Source organism: Cynocephalus volans, chromosome 11 (assembly GCF_027409185.1).
Source record: "Cynocephalus volans isolate mCynVol1 chromosome 11, mCynVol1.pri, whole genome shotgun sequence".
Classification (NCBI taxonomy): Eukaryota; Metazoa; Chordata; class Mammalia; order Dermoptera; family Cynocephalidae; genus Cynocephalus; species Cynocephalus volans.
Genome location: NC_084470.1, coordinates 91,967,801 through 91,987,573, shown reverse-complemented (window position 1 = coordinate 91,987,573; position 19,773 = coordinate 91,967,801). Strand labels below are relative to the sequence as shown.

At 48.6% G+C, this 19,773-nt stretch overlaps 1 protein-coding gene across 1 annotated transcript; it reads right to left on the bottom strand.

The window, feature by feature from the left end:
- Positions 1-555: 555 nt before the first annotated feature.
- On the bottom strand, positions 556-19,360 carry CPNE9 (copine family member 9). The gene is made up of 21 exons (XM_063114506.1): positions 19,293-19,360; positions 18,726-18,766; positions 18,561-18,607; positions 18,357-18,460; positions 17,845-17,881; positions 17,627-17,629; positions 17,281-17,357; positions 13,365-13,428; positions 13,141-13,244; positions 12,887-12,991; positions 11,404-11,445; positions 10,994-11,069; positions 10,831-10,884; positions 10,328-10,389; positions 9,573-9,619; positions 8,540-8,721; positions 8,142-8,269; positions 3,390-3,492; positions 2,734-2,791; positions 2,271-2,344; positions 556-741 (listed from the first exon to the last, which is right to left on the bottom strand). The coding sequence occupies exons 1-21, from the start codon at positions 19,358-19,360 to the stop codon at positions 556-558; spliced, it is 1,662 nt and encodes a 553-aa protein (XP_062970576.1).
- Between the last annotated feature and the right edge of the window lie 413 nt (positions 19,361-19,773).

The window sequence follows — 19,773 nt, the reverse complement described above, 5'->3', positions numbered from 1 at the left end:
GATATATAGTGAATGCTCAAAGAAAACATTAGTTGTTGTTATTCACATTCAAAAAATTCAGAATAAATGGATCAAAGCAGTTATACAGAGTCATCTTAAAGCCAACCGCTTTGAGAATCTGATGAAAGCTATGGGCCTCTCTTCTGAGAAAAAATGTACACGTACACAAAGGTTCATTTATTTCTTAAAGCGTTTGAAGAATCTGTGAAGAAGTGATTGGGTAAAATCTGAGTTAGGATGGCGATGAACCCTAGCTGAAGCCGTTCTTCCCTCCTTCCTGGTGTGGCCCAAGGCCCTGGGTCCCCTATTCTTCCTCCCCAAGACCCATGAGGCAGAGTTGGAGTACAGATCAGTTTTATTATTGGCATGAAGACAGGGAGGTGATAATAGTGCCAGGCCCTTCTGTGGGCCAGGGGGCGGAGGGCTCATCAGCCAGCACCAATCCTCCAAGCTGGCTCTTCCAATGAGGTTCAGGGCTACAGGTCCCTCTGGCCTTCAGCAAAAGCAGTAGGTGAGCAGGCGAGTAGACTGCTAGGCATTGGATATGTGGACTCCTCAGGGCTGCTCTGGAGCTGGAGTCGGGCTGGGGCTGGCAGTGGGTGGGGGCCGAGGCTGGATGTCCCTGGTGCGCATGTAGGATAGCAGCTGTTCCGGGATCTCAGCCAGCACGTCCTTGGCCAGTCGGGCCATACTCAGCACCTGGTTCCCTGACCGGTCAACGTAGTCTCTGAATGGGACGAACTGGAAAGGTACAGACCGATAGGTGTGGGCTGTGGCCAGGACAGAGGGGATGAAGGGGCAGGAAGAAGGCTTCTTCTTTGACCCTCAACATCTCTTTCTGAATATCACACTACCTCTCCCTTCCTCTCTTGGGCAGGTTTTTACAATTTCTTTCTCTCCACCCACTTCTTTCCCCCACCTTCTATTCACCCTCAACTCCCTCCAGTTTGGCTTTATGCAGTCCACTGAAACTGCTTTTGCTAATGTCATCAATAGCCCCATGTGGCTAAATCAGTCCAGTGGGCAATATATTTTTAGTCCTCATCTTGCTTGACATCTCTTTAGCTTTCTGTTACATTTGACCACAATCCTCCTGGACATATTCCACTCTTGATGCCACACTCTTCTGGTTCTTCTCCTACCTTCCTGGAAGCCCCGCCCCCCCTGCCCCACTTCCTCTGGGTCTACCATCTCTCTAAGCCTGGTCTTTCCTCTCTCTTAACTCTCTTCCTGGGTAATTTCATACAATTTCATGACTATGAAAACTTCCCTGGAGGGAAGGGGAGGGGACCAGGAGAGGGGAGGGAGGGTTGGGAAGGAGGGGCCAGGGGAGAGAAGGGGTAGGGACTAGGGAAAGGGGAGCCTGAGAGTGGGAAGAAGCCCAGGGGATGAAGTTGGGGCAAGAAGGGGGAGGAGTTAGTGAGAAGGGGGCTGGGAAGGGGAAGAGACCCAGGGGAAGGAGTTGGGGTGAGAAGGGGGAGGGGGGTGCCCAGAGCAGGGGGAGGGAGAAGTAAAGAACGATGAAGAAGAAGAAGAAGAAAAACTGTTCTTTGGTGACTCCCAAATTTATATATCCATTCCTGGTGTCCTTTTTTTTTTGGCAACTGGCCCATAAGGAGAGCCTGTTGTCTTTTTTAAGGTCCAGAACCACATATTTTGTTGCCCGTATTACCGCTGCATTGAGTGGTCACAGATACTCCAAACCCAATGTATTCACAACTGAATCCTAGCTCTTTCTGCCAAATCTTCTCCTCCAGCTTTCCCCTTTCCACTAAATGGGACGATCACTTACTCAGCTGCTCAAGCTAAAAAACTGAGTTATCCTCAGAAGCCCCCTTCACTCCCCTTTGCTCCCCTTTACCATCTAATCAAATCAATTCTTCTAAACCTCACCTCAAATGTCATTTCCTCATAGAAGCCTTCCCTGACTGTTGTACCTAAGTCAGGTCCCCTGTTATAGGCTCTCATAGTGGCATTTGCTATTCCTAATCACAATTTAATGAGATATTTAGCTGTGTGATTATTTATTATTGGCTGCCTCCACTAGAGAGCAGAAACTTTGGGGATCTCCTACACCGTGAATCCACCAAAGTTGCAGCAACCTTCCTACTTGTCCAAAAGAATGTGTTCAGTGAATGAGAAATGATGGAAGTCTGAGAAGGGAGAATGGTAGGTGATTGAGAAGGCAGTAAGAGAGAGTGGCTCCCAACTTAGCCTCTCCTTCCCACTGTGCCTCTCAGCTCCACAACCTCTCCCTGGGTCAGGTCTACCTGAACGATGTCCCGCTCTGCGTAGCGTCCCCTAGAGGACACGCGCACATCATCACCGTCCAACTCTTCCATTGCTGCAGAAAAGACACCCATCAGCTGATTGGTCTCTCCAACCCCAACCTATGCTACCCCCCACCATCTTAGTTTCTTTTTTGGAGTCATCATGAGAATACCTAATGGTTACATTAAAGTCCTACAAATATTAGACATTGTTATGGGAGTTATTATTATACGTAGTATCTTCCCACATATTCCATCCTCCCAGGAACCCCAGGGGGCAAGTATTAATATCAGCAGCCTTGGTTATGTGAGGGAGGAGGTTCAGAGGTCTGTGACTTAGCCAAGGTCCCACAGGGGTGTCCACCTTGTCTTTCCTATGAGACAGGCCTGAGTGCCCAGACATCCCCCGCTCCTTTCTCCCCAGTTTTTAGTCCTACAAATGGACACTTCCCATCCTACTCACCCTCAAACATGGCTGGTCCCACACCGACAATAATGATAGACATGGGCAGTGAGGAGGCCTGTAGGGGAGAGAGGGCAATGGTTGGGGCGAGCAGCCATAATAAGGCAGGCAATTGTTGGGAGACAATTTTTTGTGTGTATCACATTTCTGCACATATTGCGAGCCGAGCTACTGATTCTCTTTGTTCCAGACTACTTTTTCAAGGATGTTTGTATATCAGTCAAACTTAAAAGATATAGTGCCTTCTTCTAGAGCAGGGGGCAGGTTTAGTTACTGTCCAGTATAATTTTAAAAAGGTATCCCACTGGAACAAAAGGCGGGAATGCCTACTGCCCATTATAAAGGATTTGAATTCCCTTAGCTGAGGGTTCCTCTCCTCTAATGTAGCCCACAATGGGTACAGGTGTCATCTGGCTCTCTTCACATCATCCTGTGGGAATTGAGACATATAGAAGCAGAGTAAGTGCTGGTATTCCAGCTACTTCTTTTGCTAGTAATAACAATGTCCTTTGTCTCTGATCCTGGAGTCTTGTATCTTCTGTGAGCATCCACGAAACTGGCAGGCTGACGTGCTTGCAAGTATGGTAAGATCTCAGCCCCTTCACAATATTGACAGTGACCCCTCCCTGCCAAGCCCTCCTCCTCCTCAGACTTACACTGACGATGGCCTCCTTGGTCTGCGTCATGTCAGAGATGACCCCGTCAGTGATGATGAGCAGAACGTAGTACTGGGAACCATCAGAGATCTTGGCTGCAGCCCTGGATGAGAGGCCAAGATCGGAATCCAGCTGAAAGCCAGAGAGGCCAAGGGAACACCCCACTCCTGAAGCTTGCACAACCAGCATGTAAGCAGTGGGCAAAAACTGGGGCTTTTGATGCCCATGCTCCTTCACCAGATCTGGCTGCCTGCCATCCCTCCGGTAATATTTATCGAACACTTACTATGGTAGGCACCAGAGATATACAGGAGAAAAAACAAATATGTCCCAGCCTTAATCCAATAATCACACAAAGAGGTATAAAATTACCACTGTGATGAGTGCTGTGATGGGAGGGGACACTTCTATGACATTGTACAGTGGGGATCCTGACCTGGTTCAGAAGGTCAGTGAAGGCTTCTTTAAGTGAGTGATGTTTGAGGATGGAGAAGAGGCTGAGTGAAGAGGGTGTTGGGGGGTCATTCTGGGCAGAGGGAACAGCATGGACAAAGACCCTGTGGTGGAACCAAAGGAAGCCCACCCTGTCAGAAAGTGAAGGAAGCAGAGTGGACCATGTGAGTGAGGTGGCACAGAGGCCAGACCACACTGGGCTTTATCAACCTCTGGAAAGATTTTGATGTTTACACAAGAGCAAGAGACAGGGCTGAAGGCTTCCTTTCTTCCCTCTTTCATCCATCTCTTCTCTCTCCCTTCTCTCCTCTGCTGACCACATGCCATTGCCTGAGCTACTGGGTTCCCTGCAGTCTCCCTCAGCTGGTCTAACAGCTGCTCCCTAAGCTCCTTTTCCTTCTCTCACCATCAATCTTTGAATCTAAAATTTTTCCACCTGAAAAGAACTTCAGAAGTCATTGAGTCCAGTCCCCTTATTTCACATTTAAGAAAAATAAGGGCTGGCTGATTAGCTCAGTTGGTTGGAGCACAGTGATATATAACACAAGGTCAAAGGTTCACATTCCAGGGCCCAGCCCGTGGCTCACTCGGGAGAGTGTGGTGCTGATAACACCAAGGCCACGGGTTCGGATCCTATATGGGGATGGCTGGTTAGCTCACTGGCTGAGCATGGTGCTGACAACACCAAGCCAAGGGTTAAGATCTCCTTACCGGTCATCTTTAAAAAAAAATAATAATAAGGGTTCACATTCCCATACTGGCCAGCTGCCAAAAACAAAAAAACAAACCCCAAAGAAATAAGAAGGCAAGACCTAGAGAGCGCACAAAGGCAGTGGGGGATACCCTGGCCTCTTGACTTGCAGTCCTATCTGAATAGGAAAGGATGGAGTTGCGCTGTCCAATAAGGTAGTCCTAGCCACATGTAGCAATTTAAGTTTAAATTATTAAATAGAATTAAATATTCAGCTTTTTGGTCACCTTACCTACCTTTCAAGTGCTCAATATCCATATGTGGCTCATGAATACCATATTGGACAACACAGATAAAGAACATTTCCATCATTGCAGAAAGTTCTATTGGACAGTGCTGGTATTTAAACCTGATATCAAAAAGTCAGAGGAAAGGCATGGTGAGAATGTAGAATTCAAATAGCTCTAGTTTAGTTTGCTCAGGGGTTCAGGGTGGGAGTGGGTCATGATCCTCCTTAGCAGTCTCCACCCCCTTCCTGAATTCTGGCCCCAGCCTCCTCATAGGCCTAGCCTGGTACCTTCTCCTGTCACTCACTCATTTCACAAACAGTCACTGCACACCTGCTATGTGCCAGGCACAAAGCTCCATGCTGAATATGCAACAGAGAAGAGAATATTGTCCTAGGGGAGACAGATGCTAGGATGCATTGAGGTTAGGGCTTTGAGGACATCACATCTAACCTAAGACCTGAAAAAAAAGTAGGGTTTAGCCAGGTGTTGGGCGGGTGGGGTAGGGTGGCAGATTTAGGAAGCTAAAGGGAAAAGTGTCCCAGAGAGAGCATGTTCTAGGAGTTACATGTAGAACTACAGAGGAGAGATGAGGCTGGAGCGGTGGGGTGAGGGCCACTGATGAAGGGATTTGTGAGCTGGGGGCAGTGGGAGTTGTGGAAGGGTTTGGAGGCATGGGAGGTACATCTCTGGTTCCCTGTAGATTCCTGGCATTTCCAAGGCCGTTTAGATCTGGAAGTTGGCTGAGGAGATGGATGACTGGCAGGGAGGCCAGTCAGTGCTCATTTGACTGTAGGGTGGGAACAATGAAGAGTCCTTTGTGATCATCAAAATCACAGCTGCATACTTGACATACGTGATCTAATTTAATCCTCACCGCCACTCTGTGAGGCAGGTACATTTTAAATTCCTATTTTTTTAAATGAGACAATGGAAATTCAGAGATATTAAGTAGCATCTCCAAAGGGTGGTGAAGCTGGGGTCCAAGTCTGTGCTTGACCAACTGAGTCTAAAGCCCGAGCTCTTGATTCCATCACTTCTCATTCCTGGCCTGCTCTCTGGATACTCCTCCAGAAATACAGCACACTCTGGTCACATTAAACCATCTGCTGTTTCCCAAACTTGCCCCTTCGTGCCTCTGTGCTTTTCATATCTCATTCCTTCTACCAGGCCTACTCTGCCCCTTTCTCTGATAAAGTCTGACTCGCCCTCTAGACACAGCTAAGCCGTCCCTCTACAGTAGGTCTACACCCTCTCCCCCTCTCCCTCCATCCTCTAGGCCACCCACTAAAATGGGCTGTCTGTTCCTCCAAGTGGGTTCTCACACCCCTGAGGGTACTGGCGTGTGTGCTGAGGGGGTCTCGAAGCCACAGGATACATCCATCCTACTGCATGATCTGGTGGATAAAGCTTATGACTATAAGTACACGTAAAACACCTTTTTTTTTTCTAAATTAAAGCAAACACGGATGCAATGTGAGAAGAATATAAAATTTGCATGAATTTTTAAGATGAAGTATGGAGACTTCAAAGACACTCTCAGCTTGGCTGCTTCTGGCTGTGTCCCCAGATTTCCCCCAGGGGATGCAATCGCTTGGCTTTGCTGACAGGTGACTTGCTGGAAATGTCTGGGAAGCTCTGGCCTACAGAAGGTAATGATTTATTTATATTTCTGTCTCCTGCACCAAGGCGGGAGTTCCCAAGGGCAAGGAGTAGATCTGATTCATCTGTGAATCTCCAGTGCCCCAGCAGAGAACTGAGCACATAGCAGATGCCCTTTGAATGGTAATAATGATAATAATAGCAACAGTAATAGCTACCTCTTACAGCACTTATGATGTGGCAGGCACCGTTGTAAGTGCCTGACATATATTAATTAGTCTTCATAACAGCTCTATGATGTAGATTTTACTATTATCCTCATCTTACAAATGAGGAAACAGGCACAGAGAGGTTAAGATTCTTGACCAGGCCTGTCTGGTAAGCTCTGCTGGTTATAGTGCAGCCTTATAACACTAATGTCAAGGGCTTGGATCCCCATACCAGCCAAGCCGCCAAAAAAAAAAAAAAAAGAGATTCTTGACTAAAGCCACAAAGCAGTGAGTGATAGAACTGGTGTACTGACTTAGCTAGTCTGACTCCAGAGCCCGCACTCACGCTATACTGCTCCTTTGCTGAATGTTTGCTAAATAAATGAATAAATGAGCCAGTGTATTGTCCTAGATAATATTTTAAAAGTCTGCTTAATAACAACAAAAAATATGCTCAGCCTCCAATATTAGTGAAAAAATCAGCAGTGAAATGTTATACATCTGCATTCCCAGGGCAGTATTCAGGGTGATTTCTTATTTCATTTCTCTATCCTTGAAATTTTCTACAGCGATGTTATGTTACTTTTGTAATTTAAAAAAACACTGTCCTCATTATAAATTAGAAAATAAATCTTTATTAGAGAAAAAGAAAGTCTATGGACATATCAATCTCACTGAAATCCTTCTACTTTTATTCTCTTTTTGTTTCTTTTTACTTCAGAGCTTTCTGAGGTACTTTGTGTTCGCTGGGTCTCTTCTATTCAGCATATACTGGGGTTTACTTATTTTTATTTAAAATTTAATCAGAGAATATTTTTCTTTTTTAAGCTCAATCAGAACTTATCCCATTTATGTTAATTGATAGATATTTGGTTTTAGTTGTCTTTTATTTGTATTTTTTATTCTGTTTTTGTTTTTTTAAATCATTTGATGTATGATCTGTATTTTCTTTGCTTCATATATTTTTATTCTGAAAATTTGGGAAGTTACTCTTCTGCTTTTAATCTACCATTTATTGAGCACTTACTACTGGCCAGATACTGTGCTAATACCTCTTACGCTGTTATCTAATTTTAACCTCACAAGAACCCTATAGAGAAGCTGCTATTGTCATCCATTGTTACAGCACCTTACAGGAGTGAAATGGAGGCTTAAAGAGACTAAGTTGCTTAAGGTTACATGATTAGTGAGTGGTGGAGCCAGATTCACACCCGGGTCTGATGTCAAAGCTCGTGCCTTCACAACCGTATGACAGGCTCTTTTCTCTCTTACCCAGACTTGCGGCCTGGGTTGTCATTCCCAGGGAGCAGGGTGGGGGTAGTCTGTTGACACCATCTCTGCCCCACAATAAGGTATTATATAACGTCTTTGTACCTGAGCCTGGCCAACACTGAACCTGCCCCCTTCTCACAAAGCCTGAGTTTACCAAAGAGTGGTACTGACTATCCTTGGGGAGTCAGTCTCTTGTCTGAGCCCTCTCATTTCCCCCAGTACCCACCCAGCACCTTACCTGGCCACCTGGTTGATGACAGGAGCAAAGTAGGTGGGCCCGTAGAGCTGCACTGTGCGTAGGCTCTGGAAATAACTCTCTAGCACGCCCTCGATGCCCGCACAGTTGGGGTCCTCATCATTGTTGTTCTGTCAAAGAATATGTCCTTCCAGGCTAAGCCCATGCAGGGTACACCTAGGAGTACTCTGACCCCAGCTCACTTCTTCCTTTTGCCATCAGTCTCTTTCATGCTCCCCTCCAAACCCCACCCTGCTTCCCTCCCTGCTCTGCCACCCTCTCATAGCTTTCTGCTCCTCTATAGGCCCTTGCACTTTGAAGATATGTAAATAGAAGAAATTAATTAACTTGGGTGGGCGAGATGCCAGGGCATGGATTGTAGCCTCTGGCCCATACTGTACCAGGGGGAACTGGTGGGAGATCCGTCCCTCTGGGGGCAGCTTGGCCCCAAAGCCATAGGCTGGAAAGAGCTTGTCACTGTCATAGTCCTGGATGATCTCTCCCACTGCCTTGAGGGCCATGGCATAGGCGCTGAGCTGGTAGGGACTCATGTAGTGCAGGGAGGTAGGCTGCAGAGGATTTCCTGTCGATACAGAGGAGCCCCAGCTCCATGGTCACCTTGATCATCCATCTACTCAACTGCTTATCCTGATATGCATCCATCTTCCTACCCATTTAACCATCCTTTATTCATGTACTTTTTCATTATTATACCCAATCATCCATCTGTTCATTTATCCATCTATCTACCCACCCATCCCTATATCTATCCATACATTTATCCGACTACCCACACATCCATCCACCCATCCACTTGTCCACCTGCCATTTCTTTTCCTTTTCCATCCATCCAGGCAGCCATATTATTTTATCCAGACAGCCAGCCCTATCTATTCCTTTCATTCACTTGTCTATCTATTCTCATATGGATCCGTCTACCTGTCCACTCATTTATGCCCCTCTCTACTTACCTGTTATTTTCCCAGCTTAAACATCTGTCCATTTGTCCACCCACATGCCATCCATGCATCCACTTTTCCAATCTATTGTACTCACTCACCAACCCACCTACCCACTCTGTTTGTTCATTGATCTATCCATCCGTATATCATTCACCACCCATTCAACTATCCATCCCTCCTTACTCCCCCATTCTCTACCATCTATCTATTTACTCATCTACCTGTTAAGCTATCTATCCTTTCAACCTTCTTTGATCCATCTACCCATCTATTTTCCTGTACCCTTTGCCTACCCTTGCACCCAGTAATCTCCCTCCAACACTCCTACCTGGGACCATCCTGACTGGGTTTTACTTAAGCTTGGGCTTTCTGGGTAGGTAACTCATATCCCCAGGTAGGAACCCAGGCCAATACCTAATAACTCCTTAGAATTCTTTCTATCCCCACTTCCCCTTCCCCATCTCTGCTTTACCATTGGAAGCTGTGAAGTCAATGGCCACTGTGAAGTTCAATTGTGTCCTGTTGGAGAAGTAGATGGGTTGAGAAGTAAGGGACTAATACTTATTACACTAGTATTTCCCAGACATTAATGTGCATACAGATCACCTGGGGCTTATTTAAAATGCAGATTCTGATCCAGATTATCTGGGTGGAGCCTAACAAGCTCCCATGTGATGCTGATGCTGCTGGCACATGGACCACACTTTGGGTAAAAGAATTAAATGCTTATTGTGTAATAAGTGTATTATATGTAATCTAATACTCATGATAGTCTAAAGTAATTACTAATTATCCCCATTTTACATAGAAGAAAAGTGAGATTCAGAGGAGCAAAGTAGCTTTCGTAGGTCTCTCTGCCTCCACCAAACCAAGCAGAATGTCTTCTCTAGACTGCTTGGATTTTCTCTCTCTTGGCCTCTCCCTCTTGCCTGGCCATAACTTTTGTCTGGGCCCCAGTCAGGTTACTGGGGCCCCTGTTGAAGACCACTGATCTGACAGCCATCTTCCCAGGGGGAGTCAGAAACTAGGAATGAAAGGTAGCCACATGAAGGAAACTAAGAGGGGCAATATTTTCCATTTTGCAGAGCATTTATAGTTTGCCAAGTGTTTTAAAGTTTATCTCCATGATCTCATTGGGCCTTGACCTTCATAAATAAGAAAACTGAGGCTCAGACCAGGAGTAACTCATTGCTGGGCTTTCAGCCCAGAGCTTGACCTGCGACTCACCCTCCCTTGATGTAATCCACAAAAGTGAATTCAGAGTCCACGGAGAAGGAGAGCAGCGTCACCTGTGGGACAGAGGAGGCAGCCCTGCCACTTTGGAAAGGGCAATTGGGTGGCAGAAGGGAGAGAGGTGTAGTAGGGCTTTGGAGAGAGGCACATGATCCCACCCCCTGTCCCAACCTGTCCAACCCTGTTCAGTTTCTGAAAGGGAAAAAAGGAAAAGCTGTCAGAAACTGAGTTTCCAAAAGTATGTTAAATTGGGAAGTATAATAAGTTCCCTTTTTTTTCCTGCAAAAGAGTAAAGACTGAAAGATTTTCCTGAGTGAAAAAAAACAAAACAAAACAAAACAAAGAAAACCTTAAGCGGTGCTACCTTGTGCCCAACATGACTATATCCAAGAAGTCTGTGCCCACTGACTTTTCATAACCCCCATATTTATCACACTATGTCAGTGAAGACAGGACAGAAGGATCCAGGGAGGGCCAGAGCTTTAGGAAGAACTCACGGTTCCTGAGTTGACATACTTCTTCTTCTTACATTTCTTCCGAGGGTTCAGTACCTAAGTGGAGGAAGGTAACAGTTATGGTGAGAAACAAAGGAAGGGAGCTGTAGACTGAGCACATTGCGATGGAGGGCCTGGGCAACCTGGGAAGGGCTGGAACTCTCACCTCATACACTGTGAACTGGTTCTGGGCCTTGCTCAGCTCCCGGTAGCTGGTGGTGAATTCACCGATGAAATCGTGGCTGCAATGAGACCAGGGGTGGGTAAGCAGCAGCTGCTGCTGGTTTGGAGCCAGGCCTGAACCCAGTGTTTTATTCTCCCCTATTCTGCTTAGGCTGAAGAGCACTAGGGATGGATCCAGAAGGGGGGTCAAACTAAGGTGAAGAAAAGGGCAGAGAGACAACTGAGGGGATCTGTTGTACCCAAGACCCTGGTATCTATCCTCACCCATCCTGGGTCCTAAGGCTGCTTTGGGGTTCCTAGTGAATGTACCACATATTACAGAGAACTGTTTGAGTTATGTATAGGTTCTCCTGGGACTATGTGCGGCAGTGGGACTATGTGGGGCAGTCCTACCTTCCATCTCGGTCCCAGTCATACACATCAATCTTCACTGTTCTGAAATGTAGGAGATAAACATAGGTTAGAGTGTGATAAACCCCAGAGACACCCCATCCTCTTCACTGTACACAAGTCATCTTCCCATCCACCCATCTTTCCTTCCATCAACCTGTTCATCTTTCAACCTATCTCCCATCCTATCTATTCATTCAGTAGTCCATGCATGTATCCAACCATCTACCGCTATTACTACTACTAATGCTATTAGTACCTCTATTACTATTCTTTTACCATTTATTAGTCTTATTGTATTCCGGGCACTGTTCTCAGCACTTTCATAGATTGTCTCATTTAATTTAGCAATCACTGTATATAAAGTAAGTACTATTATTCTTATTTTTGGATAAGGAAATTGAGATACAAAAAAAAGTAACTTGGCTAAGAACCCATAGCTAGTAAGTGATTGAGCTGATTTAAACTCAAACATCCTGGTTCCAAAGACTTTGTTCTTAACTACCATGCCTGAGTCATCCATATGTCTATCTAGTAATGTGTCAGTCCAGCCAACCATCTATCCATACAGTCACCCATTTACCCATACATTTGCCAGTCTAATTACCTGTTAAACCATCTCTTTATCTAGCTGTTTAACTATACATTTAGGCATTCACTGACTCACTGATGCACGCAAGCATCCATCTTTCTGTCCATTCATCTGCCCAGCCAAACATCCAACTATACAACATCTGTCCATCTGATCATTCAGTTCATCTGCATAACCATCCATCTATGTGCACATCCATGCTTCCACCCTCCCACCTATCCACCTATCTTTGTACTATCCATTCGTTAGTTCATTTGGTCAACCCATCCATCTACTTTACACCATCCATCAAGTAACTCATCTACCCTCCATTCATCTCTCCATCCATCAATCTATCTGTCACTCTACTCATTCTTTTCTATTCCACCTACTTTTCCAATCATCTATCTGCCTCTCCAGTCATCTACCAAATTGTCATATACCCATCTATCACCCATCGACACATCTATCAGCTCATCCATTTACTCCTCCATCTATTAATCCACCCAAAATCTGTCCATCCACTAATCCACCCATCAGTCCAATTATCCATTCATCTGCTATTCATTCATTCATCTCCCTCTCAACCCACCCACCAGTCCTCTTACACATCCATCCAACAATTTATCAGTTTATCCATCCATCTGGCCATCCATCTGTGTATCTGCTCATTCATTTGTTCATTTGCACTTTCAGTGACCCAACCACCTACCAGTCCATTCATCCGTTCATCCATGGATAGTCCCCCTATCCATCCGTGTGGCTATCCATCTGCCTCCCCATCCGTTATCTCCATGTCCAAAACTGTCTCGCTGAGCAGGACACTATTATGACACTTCTACCATTACTCTGGGGCCCATGAACCCTCCTGTCATGTCCTTGTCTCCTTACTCTCCAGCTTATGCCGAAACACACCTGTCATAGTCTCCATTGCACAGTGCCCGCACAGGGATGCTGAAGGGCTGCCACACGGGATTCAGTGTGTTTTTCACAACCTCTGTCTTGTGGCAGATGGTGAACCTGGAAAGGAGCTGGAGGATTAGAACCTGCCCTGGGGGTAGAATTAAATCCAGAGACAGGCCCAATACTCCTGGAGATTCTTGAGATTTCTCCATTTGTTAAGCACATGCCCCATACCCAGCCTAAGAGCCTTGATGGCAGTGACTCACGTGCCATCCTCATTGCTCCTGTAGAACACCAGGAAGGGGTCTGATTTCCCAAAGAAGTCCTTCTTATCCAGCTTGTTTGCACACAGCTGCATGGTGGCAATGTCCTAGGGATGGATGAAGTTGAGCTGTTGACACCAAAATTGCCCATAACCTTCAGACAGTCCATTAAAGGGAGTTTGGGGAGAGGAGGAAGCTCCTGGGTCTAGCATGTGGCCCTTACTGACCCGACAATTGCTAAGCTCCTCTGCAGTCAGCAATATGGTCCCACACTTCTTGCCTGGTACACCCCTGGAAGCAGAAAAAGCCTCTTAGAGGAGGGAGGATGGGCAACAACAATTGGGGTGGCCAAGCTGGGATTGGGTGGGTCAGGAGATTCAATTTGCCATTTACTGACAGTCCCCTGAGCATGTCCCCTTCTGTCCTGGGTGACTCCTGGTGGGGAAGGGCCTGACTTTGACTGGGAAGGGTCTGCAGTCTGGTAGGAAGGGGTTAGACTAGGCCAGGGGACATCACATAACTGTAGTTTGGGAAAGACATGGGATTTAGAGTCATTGGAGTCAAGGTAGATTTTATCAAGCTGTGTGACCCTGGGCAAGTTACTTCCCCTTTCTGGGCCTTAGTTTTCTCCTCTATGTAATGGGAATCATGACCATTTTTCAGGGTCGTGAAGAGATCTGAATGAGTGCATGGAAGGCAATTTGTAAGCTTTGTAGATGTGAAGTGGTTATGTTCTTCAAAGCAGACCCTGGTTCCTACTATAAGTCAGGTGCTGTGCTAGATATGAATTGGACAGTTGGCACTTTTTAGTTTTGTTAGACTCTGCCCTCAGGAAGCTTCCAGGGGGGAGTGGAATGTCAAAACCAGTAGGCAAGTGGAGTTTGATATAGCAATTCTGAATGAGAAAAAGGAATTTCTACCAAGACCCAGGGACAAAGGGTTTGTTTGTTAGGTCAAAACTGCTGTGCTTTCTGAAGACTATAAAGAGAGAGAGAAAAAAATCCAAGGGAAGCCTTATCTTCTCCTGACCCGAGATGGGACACCTCCTTGTGCTTGAAGGGTACATGTAAGGACCTTAATCTCTAATTTGCCTTGGGTCCCCAAGCAGTAAGGGGCCTTGTTGATAGGGGCCTGTGAACCCTGATTCCCAAAGGGATCCAAGTATGGCATAGAGAAAGCTAAGTCAGGAGGGTGCTGGGCTCAAGTCCTGGCTTTAACTTGCTATGTGATTTTCCCCATCTTTAAAATGAGGGTGTTGAACAATTTCTTTGACTCCTTCAATCTCTGACTCTGTGCTTTAAAAAGAGGGAGTGTGATGAAGACAGGGGTTATTTACCTGTACATCCAGGACCAGCAAATCGTTGAGCCCATTGCCTCCTTACTGTAACCCACCTCCCTGTTGCTCTTCCTCCCCTCCTCACCCAGTGCGAGTTCTGGCCAATGATTATAATAATCACTGCCTTGCATCCTGCCTCTTTTCCCTTGCCCTTCTCTCACTTTGATATACTTACTTGGCAGAACCCAGCCCTAGTTAAATACAAATCTCTGCCTAACCCATACTGCCCCTGTGCAACTGAACATGGCCAGAGGAAAACATACCATCTTGCTACCTGGTCTCATTTTATTTATTTATTTATTTATGTATTTATTTATAAAGATGGCCTGTAAGGGGCTCTTAACACTTGACTTGGTGTTGTCAGCACCACGCTCTCCCAAGTGAGCCAACTTCAGATTATCTGGGTGGAGCCTAACAAGCTCCCATGGCCCATCCCTATACAGGGATCCGAACCCGTGGCTTTGGTGTTATCAGCACCGCACTCTCCCGAGTGAGCCACGGGCTGGCCCGTACCTGGTCTCATTTTAAACGCATGACCACAAACCTCAAGAAAGTCCTCAACAGTGCCTGGTAATCACACTATACTGCCAAGGCCCTTCACTGTCCAGTTCTGCTCCATAGCAGTTTCACTTCTCCTCTCCTCAAACCCTCAAAGCTCCTCCCCCATCCTCACTCTCAGCCAATGACCTTGTTTCTCATTTGCTTACAAAACGGAAGAAAGCGTCCACCCGCCACCTCACCTACCCTGCCACCAGTACCTTCACCCACACAACTGTGTCTTCCTACAGATGCTATAAATGAACTGTCCATGTGCCTATTTATCCCTCCTCTTGTACTATATTTCATACTGTCTTGTCTGTACAAGGACATCACTCCAGTAATTCTCACACCACTTTTTATTACATCAATTTTTCAGGTTTGACTGGGTCTTTCCCATCAACATACAAACGCGGTATAATTTTTCTAGGGTTCAAAAATTACAAACCTATTCTTGACCTTATTTCCTGATCCGTCTTTTCTCTTCTCTCCTTTGAGGCAAAACTCCTTGAAAGCTTCCTTGACTTCCATTCCCCTCTTCCATTCTCTTCTAAACCTCTCTACCCTTTACTTCTCCTTCAAAGCTATGCTTGTCAGAGTCACCAGTGATCTCCATCTTGCTAAATCCAATGGCCAATCATCTTCTTGACCTGCAGCAGCATCTCATGTGGTTGGTCACACTCTTCTTGATGCACTTTCTTCACTCTGCTTCGAGGGTAACACCACCTTCTCTTGATTCTCCTCCTGTTTCATTAATTTCTCCTTGTCAGTTTCCCTTCCTAGATCCAACTTGTGGAATCTCAGTCTCTCTCTCCATCCCCGTAGTGATCTCATCTAGTTTCATGGCCTTAAAGAACATCTAAGACTCATGTATCATATTGCCTATTTGACCCCTCCACTCAGATGTCTAATAAAGTACATGGAACTCAACATGTCAGGGTGAACTCCCGATTGCATCCCTCCACCCAACTTGCTCCCCACCACCTCAGTTGGGGACAATTCCATCTTTCCAGTTGTTCAGGCCAAAGGTCTTGGTGTCATCCTCGACTCCTCTTTTCCTTTCATATCCATATTTAATCCCTCAGGAACCTGTTGACTCTACGTTCAAAATATGTCCAGAATCTGACCACTTCTCCCTTTGCCCACTCAAGCTTTATTCTCCACCCAGCAGCCAGCATCATCCTCTGAAAGCATAGTCAGATCATGTCATTCCTTGGCTCAGAACCCTCCGGTGACTCCTGTTTCAGAGTAAAAGCTAAAGTCCTTACAGTGGCTACAAAGCCCTAACTGTGAACTCTCCAAGCCCACCTCCTCCTGCCCTTCCCCTTGCTCACTCGGCTCCAGCCACACTGGCCTCCTTGCTGTTCTGTGAGCCTACCAGGCTTGTGCACTGGCCGTTTCCTCTGCCTGGAACATTCTTCCTCCACATGTCTGCACTGCTCTCTCCCTCTCTCCTTCAGGTTGTTGCTCCAGGGCTGGCAGGTTAGCTCAGTTGGTTAGAACGTGGTGCTGATAACACCAAGGTCCAGGGTTTGATCCTTGTACCAGCCAGCCACCAAAAAACCAAAAAAAGACCTCCCCCCAAATCCCCCCAAAACAGGTTGTTGACCTGTCCATGAGGCCTGTTTGATCACCCTAATAAGTACTGCCCCTCCTACCCACCCAGTGTTTCCAATGCCCCTTATTCTGCTCTACTTTTCCTTTTTTCATAGCTCTTAATATATTCTAATATATTATGAAATTTACTTGCTTATGTCTATTTTATACTGTCTCCCCTCCCTCAACTAGAGTACAAGCGAGATCTCTTAGGGCAGGAACCTTTGTTTTGTTCACCACTGCAACCCAAGCCCCTTGATCAGTGGCTGACATTGAGTATGTGCCCAGTAGTATTTGTGGAATGGATGAACGCCTGGTGCCTAGAACAGGGTACAGCAGAGACTGTGTAATACATATTTAGTGAGTGAAGGTAATGGAAATTCCTGAGGATTGGATTTAGTCAGGGGAAGTTTCACGGTGGAGAGGGGCTTGGAAGTGGACCTTAAAGATTGAATCAGACTTAGAAAAAGGGTGAGGAGAGAGAGGACATGTCAGGCAGAAGACTGACGAGCAGAGCCCTGGAGATTGGACTTTCCCACAAGAGTGATGGGAGCCAGTGAAGGCTCCTGACCAGGGGCAATCCCGGCCTCCACTGCTATCAATCAGCAGCATTCTTGGGAGGGAGAATTTGGAGGCGCCTTTCCCTCCCCGGACCCCCTTCCCGTTTAGCTCACATGAGGGGTCGCTCTACGCGGCTGCCCTGGCCTCCGATCACTTCTCCCAGGGCCAGGAACGCTTGTCCCAGGAAATCCTGCGTCAGGACATGGAGTCAGCAAGGCCAGGAGAGGCTGTGGGCGGGGGTCCCAGCCCAGCCCTGTTGATGCCGCCGCACAAGACCAGGGCAGTTCCGAGACGCCAGAAAGTTGCAAGAGACACCGCCTGGCATGTGCTTTAACGGAGGGTGTTGAGGGAAGGGTCCCCAGGAGAGCTCTACTTCTTGGTCCTTCATCCGTCCAAGTCTGCTCTCCAGATACCGTCCCCAACCCTCCCCAGCCCCCACCCAGCCCCGTTCAGCCTCACCTTCTGCGGGTCCCAGCGGCGGCCGGGAAGAAAGAGGAGCAGTGAGTTAAGGGGCGTCGTCAGGAAACCCAGGCAGGAGCAGGAGAGGGCCAGGAGGGTGGGTTGGGGCCTGAAGGAGTGGGGTCGGGGTCGAGTGGTAGGAGTTCTAAGGAGGATCATTTAACACATCCGAGCGCCTCCTGTGTGCCCTGCCAGCCCGCGAGGGGACGCGCGCTCACCGGTTTGGAGATGTTGGTTTTGGAGTCGACGTTGTACCTGGGAAGAGAGTGGATCCTGCGTGGGGTGGGGCTGGGTGGGAGAGCGGGAAAGGGGTCGGGCTTCGAGTCTTGGTTAAAACTGTGGGTGAAGGGAGGGGCGGCCTTGGACCCAAATTCATCTTGGGTCCTGTTTGGAACAGCAGTCAGACTCGGAGAGGGTAGGCACGGGACAATACGGAGTCAGGGGCCCATTGGGGGCGGAGTCGTATGGGAGGGGGCGGCCACCGATCTACATCAGGGAGCAGAGTTGTGGGCAGGGCCAGGCCTGGGCAGTGATCTGGGATGGGTCTGACCAAAGGGCGGGGCCAAGCTAGGCGTGGGGCGGGGCCGACTGCGGCGGAGCCCGTCAGAGTCGGGCCGACCTAGGCCTGGGGGAGGAGCCAGGTTGGGAGGCGAGGCGGGGGCGGGGCCATCAGAATCTGGGCGGATCCAGGCTGGGGGCGGGGCCGCCAGAATTCTGGGCGGGGCCTCACACATCGAAGCGCAGATTTTGCTTTTCCTCAAAGAAATAGTCGAGGACGAATTTGCGCACGAAGTCCGGGTTCAGCGTGTTATCGATCACTTCGGTCCGTCCGAACTGGGCGGGGGTGGGGGAATTGGAGAGTCAGCGCTGTGCGTTGAGGGGAGCAGGCGTTCCCGGGAGCGGCGCTGGGCTGGGAGAGGGCTCTCGGACTCACCTCCCGCCACTCCTGGCTGGCCCGGCTCTGCGTGTAAAGAACCACCACTGCGGGTGGGGGGCGGGGGAGGAAGGACGTCAGGTCGGCCCGCACCCCTCAGCTCCACCCCGCCCCTCCGTTGCGCCCAGACCCCAAGTTCCCCCTCCCGGCCCTGGAGCCGCCTACTGGGGTCGGACTTGGAGAAGGTGTCGAGGTCTAGCAGGTTCCTAGAGAAAAGCAACAGACAGACAGACAGACAGAAGGTTGACCATCTTGGAACCCACTGCCTCGACGCTGTCCTGAACTGGGCATCCGGGGGAGGCATGGGGCTCAAACCGCACCCCTCTCCCCCATTCCTACCCCGCGCCGCGGTCCGCGCTGTCAGCACTCTGGACAGCATCGGAAATCTACCCGGGAAACATGTCTCTGCGAACTGAAAGCATAGCACCCACACTGCCTCCAAGGGGCCAGGAAAGAGGGTTCGTCCCAGAACTTCGTCCTCCTGGGGCCCAGCTCTTACTGGACCCCCCAACCCACCCCTTGAGCCCGCAGGCTAAGCCCTCTTTTCGGGGTGGTGCTGTCCAAGGAGACCTTCTTTGATCCCGCCAGCGACTCCCCTGTCTCCACCCGTGGTTTTCCGGCCCCCGATGCCTCTCCTCCCGGGGTCTAGCCCCTTTCCGCGCTGAAACCCCGGACCCGGTTGGGGCTGGGGCAGTGCCAGTGCCTAAACCATCCCCAGCGGGGCCCACTCACCGGCAGGACACGGTAATTTCAATCTTGGTGGCTGGGACGCTGCGCTCAGAGGCTCCGCCGAAAGACATGGCTGGTCGGGCGGCTGGAGCCTTGGGATGCCGCGAGACCCAGGCCGCGGGGGCTAGGGGCGGCGGCAGCGGAGGGGCCGGCATGTGCCGCGGCGGCGGCGGCGGCGGCGGCGCTCCCTCCAGCTCTGCGTGCGCTCCCGCCGCTCGCGCCCTGACAGTGGCCGCCGGCGGCAGCGGCTCCAGATGGCAGCACAGCCCCGCCCGGCCCTGCGGGCGGCCCCCGCCCCATTGGAGCAGCTTCGAGCTGGCCGGGAACCTTACCCAGACCCCCAATTCCAACCCACACCTTGGGAGAGTCCACCCTGCGCGACTCTCCCAGGCGCTGAAACCCAAGCCCCCAGAACTGTCCATGGTGCTGAAACATTTGGGTCACCGGTGGGCGTTGGGATCGTCGCCTCTTCCTGAGCGGCTCC

Excerpts from the sequence above, each read along its gene's own strand:
- CPNE9 (XM_063114506.1), bottom strand. The coding sequence starts at position 19,360 with ATGTCTTTCGGCGGAGCCTCTGAGCGCAGCGTCCCAGCCACCAAGATT. Across the intron at positions 18,461-18,560 it reads CCAGCCAGGAGTGGCGGGAG|TTCGGACGGACCGAAGTGAT; the intron begins GTGAGTCCGAGA and ends ACCCCCGCCCAG. Across the intron at positions 8,722-9,572 it reads TGACTTCACAGCTTCCAATG|GAAATCCTCTGCAGCCTACC; the intron begins GTAAAGCAGAGA and ends CTGTATCGACAG.